Raw genomic sequence first — 8,803 nt, 5'->3', positions numbered from 1 at the left:
AACCATGAGATGTTGGTGTTGACTTTCTTTGAAACACTCATTTGATGCTTGTAAAGCAGCTACAGCTATACCATGACAAGCATTTCAGCCCCAGCTTTTCTTGCAGAGTATGGATTTGTGGGAAGTAGAGAATCTAGCATTGACTGGTCTGAGTGTATCAAATTGTAGACCACATTACGTGATACGACCGCAATATTGTAGTTGCGGTGACCGCATGACACTGCAATTGTGGTGTGATACCGAATTACAGTGATGCGACTACAATAAGCTGCATTGTAACCGCATCAGGCCGCAATTCGCATCGCGACGGCCGCAATGACCGCAATCATAACCATAACCGCAATTTAAAACACTGAGTTATTTCTGTTGGGATATAATGTATGCCCAAGAACCAATTTGTCATGTTTATAATAATAAAGTTATATGTATTCATTATTTATCAAAATAATTAATATGAAAGATCCTTGATTAAAATTAGAGATTTATTATTATAATAGAGATTATAATAATGAGAAATAAATCTTTTATAATTTTAATCCAAATCGTTCTTGATCATAGGATTATTGAGCTTAGGATACTATTAATCCGGATAGATCAATATATGTGTAATGGTCTTTATTAGATAATGATTAATATATCTCATTTATTAAATAACACATATAAATGGTGCATATAGAGATATGACCATTGAACTGACTCAAAGGAGAATTCCTAATGGTTAATATATTACCTTTGAATTGTCAATAGGATATTCTTGTGAAGAAATATATATATTCCTTAGACTTGAGATTATCATGGTAATTAACAAGTTATTTATTATATTTTGATATCGGACACCTAATGCCTTATGATATTAGTTGAATGATTATTGGGTGCAATTCATGTTGAGATTATCATATTTTATATTGAATGAATGAAGAAATGAGTTTCTTAAGTCATTCACTACGAGTTAACTTATTAGAATTTGACAATTATACCATATTCTAGAGTTAACATCAGAGTTGTAAAGATGGAAGGAAATATTATATTAGTCTTCTAATGGTTTTAAAGTAAAAGATATTACTTCATTTCTATCCGGTCGTTAAGGAGTGTTGCTAGATGTCAACCTTGGATTAGTAAATTAATGAGTTAATTTACTACCGGTTTAGTAATGAACCTACGGGGTCACACACTAACGAGTGTTCTGATTTTTGTTGGACAAGAAAATATTATTGATTAAATTAAATAGTTTAATTTTGTATATTTACTTTTAAGTGGAATATTATTGTATTTTTTGCTAGCACCGAAAATACAAATAATATTATTCAATCATCTTTAATATAATTAAGTGTGACTTAATTGTAATATTTCAAATGTTTAAAACTGATAATCAATTTTGAAAACCAAAAACCAAAAAATTATGCTGAATTGATGAGTGATTAATTGGCATTAAATGGATTGAGGGAGATTTTGGTTTTATATAAACCAAACCTCACGTGTGATTCAAAAAACACACACAAAGAAAAAGTTTGTATCCTCATTTTTGGGTTGTTGGAAATTTAGTAGTTTTGAGTTGATTTTTTCCACGAATCAAGTGTTGATAGAACAAAGATTGGTCTTGGTGTGATACGCATGTAGGACCTTCATACAATTGAAGGATAATTTTCGAAAGCCATCGCAGTCTCCTGAGGTAATTTTACAAACCGTTTTGTCTAAACTATTATAGTATATGCATATTTTAACACAAATAGATCCATACTTTTCCGCATTTTATGTTATGAACATGCATATTAACCTTCAATTTCCTCTCATCAAAGCATCATGAAGAGCTCTTAGCTCCATTGCTTTGGGTATGGCACTTTGGATTTCTTGCCTTGTTATTTCATGCTTCCCTTAGAAAGAATTGAAGTGAAAGACCCTTCCTCCAGTAAAGGTTCCTCAGAATTCTCCTCAGCCCATAATCTTCCTACTATTCTCATATCATTGATTAATGTCTGATTTTCAACTTCCTCATCTTGTTGAATAATACTGTTAATTGGATCAGAGTTCACCACTCTATGAGTAGGAACTTCAGAAAAAGTGTCTTCCACTCTAGAGTCTACCATTTCCTCCTCCACTAAAGCAACAATAGAAGAGCAATGTTTGGAGACAGAATCACCCTTTCCATGTTGTCTAGGTTTAGGTCCCTATTGTCAAACTCCAAGTCTATAACCAAGTCATTTAGCTTTTCCAAAGAAGGCTCCTTGTGAACATGATTGTGTTTCTTGGCTTTAGGGACTTCCTCAGTAGTCTCTCTCTCGTTTTCTCTCCTACAATTGGAAATCATATGTCCTATTGCTTCACAACCATTACAAAACTCGAGGAGATTTTCATATTCCAAATTAACAAAAAAAGCAAATCTCTCTCTTTCCACCAATATTTGGTCTGGAAGCTGAGCTTTCAAATTGATGTCAACTCGAACTTTGGCAAAATGTCCAAAAGTTCTATTATTTGTTGCATCATCAAGAGAGATTGGAGTACCTATACCTCCAGCTATGGAAAAGATGATCCCTGTGCTCCAATATTCTTGTGGAATACCTTGGATTTTGACCCAACATTGTGTGTGAGACTACTTCTACAAGTTAGGATTAAAATCAGGAGACCATAAGAAAAGTCTAAGGAAGCCTGGATTTAGGGGCCACAAACCAATAAAGCATACACTTCTCATATCATCCACCAAAGAGAAAGAAAACTCGTAGAAACCTCTTCCAATGGATATCATACTCTATTTTCCAATCATACTCCACATGGTAGAAAGCTTAGCTTTTAGATTTGCAAATTTAATAGGGGTATCCCCTTTGGAGAAGATAAGTCTACCATGAATATGGTTTTTACATCTTTGCATGTCTGCTTTGTAGTCTTCTTCAGGAATCTTGATGGCAATAGCATCACCCTTTATGTAGGGTTGATGAAGGTGAACAACTACAATGCTGCACGAGTTTTTCAAAGCTTGAGCAAATGATTTATTAACCGGGGCAGATTTCAAGGATTGAGCAAGTGAAACAAACACATTATTATCAAGGAAACTCCACAGGATGAAAGGCTTATTATTCATGATTGAACTTAGTCGATTCCACAATTATTGGAAGATCAGATCCAAGAAGTTTGGAAGAACTAAAACCTAGTAGAGACTTTCTCTCTCATATGTCTTTTAAAACTTATCCAGCCCATCTTTTGCTTAATTATTGGTCCAGCTTTTATTTTTTTGCCTCTGCTTCTGGCAGTTTCTCTAGTGTTAGGGCTGCTGGAGAATGTTTTAGGGAGGATTTGGTGTGCTCCTTTTATTGTGTCTTGTTAGTCTGTAATTTTTCTGCAGATAGTTTTTCCGTTTGATGTTCTCTTGTACTGTTTCCTATGTTTTAATGAATCTTGGTGTGCTCTTGCACCCACAGCTTTATAAAAAATATATTTTCATTGTGGACCATGGTATATGGGCGTACCAAATAAACAAACAGTTTAGCTAAATTATTCCAATATTATTATTAAAGGTAGACAAAGAAAACTCGGTTGACATAGATGTAATTAGTAATTACATGTTAGTTTAATGACTCGTTTGGTTTTGGTGGCCCCTTACGACAGGTACACCAACACAGACCAGCGTAACATTCGCTATGGAGATGAAGACAAGGATAAGGAGCGTATCTACACTTGAAGTTTTTGCAATCACTGTCAACTTTGCAACCTACAATTTGGTCTGGAGAAATTTCTTCAGAAATATGAAGACGGCCTACAAAATTACATACAATTAATTTCAGTTTCTAATTTTTGAAAAAGTGTAATATCTATGAAGTAGCAATGTAAAAATTTATATACAGTATACATCATTGATCAATCATTTGTATTACTTTTATGTAAGAGTTAATGATGATTGAAAATGGGTGGCAGATGATACAGTAACAATGTAAAAAATTCTTAAGCTATCAATGCATACATCTTTTACATGAAATGAGAGAGACCTTACCATGAACAACATTTACAGCTAGAAGGGCAACCAAGAAAGCTAGCATGAAAGAAGATTTCTCCATAGTTTTTTTTAGAGTTGTTGAATCAGTTTGAAGCGCGCTTTTGATGTGTGTATGTCTAACCTAGAGATGATGCTCTTTTATATTAAAATAGTCTGTGTATTTGTAATTAATAGATATTAACTTTTGAATAAAGTAATATGGAACAATCATAAATGATATGTTAATAATGTAAAAAAATTCCATTATAAATACATAAATCTATACTATTTACACTATTATATAAAGTCAAAACATGATTAAATGGTAAATATGTAATTGAATAGACGTAATTTTTATATTCCAAAATTGTGATATTTAAATCAAAGTAAGATTTGAAGTAATAAAAAACTGATGTTTTTGTATGAAGGAGATACCATTATTCTTTAAGCCAAATTATCATGAGAATCAATATTTTGGTACTAGTAGTGATATCCTTTTACCCTACCAATAAAAAACTAATTTTTTTCGAGTGTGTGACTACCTCTCTAACAAGTGTCATTCATAGTAATTGAATCATTGAATTTTTTATTTTTTTAGGATCTAATAGAATCTTAGATCATTAAACTAACGCCTTTTTGTTTCATGAGAATCCATTGATAACACATGGAAAGACAATATTTTTACAACTTTTAAATTTATAAAGTATGAAGTAAAAAACCAACTTTCAATTCAAAAGTGTAACATATGTTGTTATACGTTAGTAAGATTATAACAACAATCTTATTTGATTAAGCAATAAAACTTTTGAGTGTTACAAAGAACACACATTAATACATAAACTATAATATATATGTTTTGCAAATAATTTTACAATAATTGAATGCATAAAGAATACGTAAAATTATGGTTATAAAAGGGCTGAAGAAATTTTTTTTTGAGTAAATTACACAGACACTCCCTGAGTTTTAGTGAAATTACACAAACCACCCATCACTTTTCTACTCCTACACAAACCTCCCCTAATTTTATACTTTCATTACACTGATCAACCCTGTATAATAAATAAGTGTAATTTTTTGAACAAAAAATGTGATAAATGCAATTAAGTTAAACAAAACATGATATATTGTGTATACAAGTCTAAATAATATACAAATCAATGTATCTTTATTATTTTTGGTTCGTTACACTACATTATAAGAGTGATTTAAACAATATTTTTTTATAATTGTTGATGCATTTTGTAACAAAAAATAATAAAGATACATTGATTTGTATATTATTTAGAATTGTCTACATAATATATCATGTTTTGTTTAACTTAATTGCATTTATCACATTTTTTGTTTAAAAGATTACATTTATTTCGTATACAGGGGTGATCAGTGTAATGAAAATACAAAACTTTGGGGAGATTTGTGTAGGTTTAGAAAAGTGAAGGTTAGTTTGTATAATTTCACTAAAATCCAATGGGTGTCAATGTAATTTACTTTTTTTTTTTTTTTGTAACACTTAAAAACTGATAAGCTACTATTGTGGGACAAAGCAAAAAATGGTTGAGCCACTCTCTACTTTGAAGACTCTCCACCTCTTGATGTCTTAGTCACTCCCTCGGGATTGTCACATGTAATTTTATCATTGGTCCAACCTTTTAGATTAGGAAAATCACACCTTTAAAGATGTGTCAAAACACAATATAGCTTACAGACTTATTTTTTCTGGAAAGCTACTTTTGTATGAATTTATAGTATATAAAGACTATACACTAAGTCTCATTTCCAATAATATAAATATGGGTCCACAGAAATGAGAGTTCCCATCAACATACTAGTATTAATTTAATTCAATATTTATACTTAAGTTTTGTTTTTGATATTATTTCCACGTGTTTCATTTTTTTCAAGTTTTTCCAAATATTCTGATATTTTAAAAATACAATGCAAAATTATACTCTATTTTTCATTCATGCAATTACTTGTTATCTATCTTGTTCACCCCTTTTACATTATTTAACGATGTATATGAAATTGTGCTCATAACCTTAAATATTACCCAAAAAAATGCAATTAATGGAGTAATAAATTTTTAACCAATACAATAAAGAGTTTTTTAATCTTTTGTTTTAATTATTTTTATAAAATTTCAACCACATATTTAATAAATTATTTTTAATTAAAATTCATATGTTTAAATCTCATAAAATCATTATCTTTCTAGAAAAGGGAGCATAGTAAATTCAACAATTAAAATGATAATTCTGAAAAATAAATATAAATGTCGGAAGATTTATTGTTTTTATTTTTTGACTAATTTTTAAAAAAAAAAATCATAATAAAGGACCACTATGTTTCAAAAAATTTATATGTGGTAATGGTTAAGTTTACTTAAACAAATTTAGTTAAGGAATTAAGTTTCTAATATTTAACGAAGTTTGTTTTTGGGTTTATGATTAAGTTTCTTTAATCAAAATTAAGTGATGATATTTAATATCCTTTTTATAGGATTCTTTTGAATGGTTTTACGGGAATTAAGGAGGTTAATTTATATGTTTTGTTTTAATAAATGTGTCAAATTAATGTATTTTTATAAAATTAACCTTCATTATTACGACTAACTCATTTTTTATCTTCAATGCAAGTTAATTATAGAGGATATATTGATAGCAAAATGGATTAATTCACTTAAAAATCTAGATAGAATCTAATAAAAATTAATAAAATCAAATTATTTTTAAATGATGAATTAATGTGTGGTCCGATGATCAACACCTAAATCATTGGTTTTTATAATGTACATATAAATTTATTATGAAACGTATAATACTATTGTAGATTAGAGGTGTCTAAGACCATAGGTTCCATACCAACAATAATTCATCCATTGAAGGTGGAACTTACGGTCTTTAATTATTTTACGAATGAAGTAGTAATATTTGACTAGTTTTCCAAGTCTATTTTCTGAATTAGTTTATATTCCCACGTTTCTTTTGCAGTAATATTTTGATTAGTTTAATTATATTGCTCATCTTAATTATCTATACTACTATAAAAAATCAAAACATCACTAAAAGACAATTGAATAATTTAAGGCATAATTTTTATATCCAAACTAGCAAGATACCCGTGCATCAGCGATGCACGGGCAATACTTCTTTACTGCAAGATTAATAATACATATTACATGTATATTTATATGGTTAAGAAACATATGTTACTTGTGCATTCGTATTGCTAAGAACACACATGTGACCCGTGTATTCGCATGACTAAAAACACACATGTTACTTGTACATCGCATTACTAAGAAAACACATGTTACTCATGCATTCGCATAGTTAAAACACACATGTTACTTATACATTCACATTATTAAGAATACACGTCTTACCTATGTATTTGCATATTCAATCACATAAGAAAAAAGAAATGACAATTTTTAATTTGAATTTTCTAATGGAAATAACAAAGTGAAAGTCTGAAACATGATACCATATTATTTTTATTAAAATAAATATTTTAAAATTTATAGAAAATGAAATGATTTTTTCAATTTTAAATACAATTTTTTAATGAAAAAATGGAAATCAAATCATTATACTAATTTGAGTTTTTTTATTAAAAATATATTTAAAAGTTATAAAAAACTTCAATTTGGAATTTGATTTTTCAATTATAATAGAGAAAAATTAAAATTTCTGAAATATTAAAATTCAATTAGAAAAGTGTTACAAAACTTTGATGAGGTGTAACAATGCAATTATTCTTAGATTAATAGTAAACGTTAAATAACATACATAGCTTAGTGTAAAGAAATAGTTTGAATGTGAAAAATGATTTCAATCTCATCTAATGTTCAATGTCTATTACATTTTAACATAACAAAACATAGATACGGTAAACAGTCAATTTTGGTGGGGTGCCAACATAGACCAATCGCTAATTATTATTAAATTATTAACATATAAAATATATAAAAAGTAAGGATAGTGTGGGAAGGTACATAGTAATAGCATGTGACATGAATGAGTTTTATTTTTATTTTTTAATAACTTAGAACATTCTAAGATGGGAAAATGTGAGGAGAATGTGACATGTGGCATATTTTAAAAACATGTGAGGAGAATGTGACATGTGGCGTGAGAAGGGAAAACACGTGAGGAGGATGTGACATGTGGCATGAAAGGAAAACATGTGAGGAGGATGTGACATGTGGCATGAAGAAGTTTTTTTTATTATATTGTTACCCGTGCATTTGCACGGGACGATATTTTTTGCCGCATGATTAAGAACACATATTGCATGTGCATTTATGATTAAGAATATGTATGTTGCTCGTGCATTCGCATGGTTACAACCATATATGTTACCAGTGCATTCATATTGTTAAAAATTATTAATTATATATAAAATCATACGGTCAGACCATACGGTTTAACTGTTTAAATCGGATAAACTTAATATGGGTCATCTATTGGTTTAACATCTTGCTCGACTTTCTCAACATTGTTTTTTACACATACATAACATGATATAGTTAGTCCAGGCGGTTGGTCAACATAAACTTCTTCTTGAATGTAACCATTCAAGAAGGCGCTTTTTACGTCCATTTGAAATAACTTGAACTACAAAGGAAAGAAGCATCCTGATGGCCTCTAATCTGGCTACAGGGGCATAGGTTTCGTCATAGTTGATACCTTCCTCCAGGTTGTAGCCTTTGGCCACCAAGTGTGCCTTATTTCGAATGATTATGTCTGATTCATCAAGTTTGTTTCTAAAGACCCATCTGGTACCAATCACGGGATGATCTTTAGGTTTAGGGACCAAGTCCCAAACATTGTTACG

At 29.9% G+C, this 8,803-nt stretch overlaps 1 protein-coding gene across 1 annotated transcript; it reads right to left on the bottom strand.

Annotated features, from left to right (window-relative positions):
- On the bottom strand, positions 2,096 to 3,073 carry LOC109356164. The gene is made up of 2 exons (XM_019599499.1): positions 2,761 to 3,073; positions 2,096 to 2,556 (listed from the first exon to the last, which is right to left on the bottom strand). The coding sequence occupies exons 1-2, from the start codon at positions 3,071 to 3,073 to the stop codon at positions 2,096 to 2,098; spliced, it is 774 nt and encodes a 257-aa protein (XP_019455044.1).

Source organism: Lupinus angustifolius, chromosome LG09 (assembly GCF_001865875.1).
Source record: "Lupinus angustifolius cultivar Tanjil chromosome LG09, LupAngTanjil_v1.0, whole genome shotgun sequence".
Lineage (NCBI taxonomy): Eukaryota > Viridiplantae > Streptophyta > Magnoliopsida > Fabales > Fabaceae > Lupinus > Lupinus angustifolius.
Note: the sequence above shows the minus strand (reverse complement) of the source record. Positions and strands in the feature narration are given on the sequence as shown.

Coding starts and splice junctions, on each gene's coding strand:
- LOC109356164 (XM_019599499.1), bottom strand. CDS start 3,073: ATGAATAATAAGCCTTTCATCCTGTGGAGTTTCCTTGATAATAATGTG. Junction 2,557..2,760: donor TAAGCTTTCTACCATGTGGA/GTATGATTGGAA, acceptor TCAAAATCCAAG/GTATTCCACAAGAATATTGG.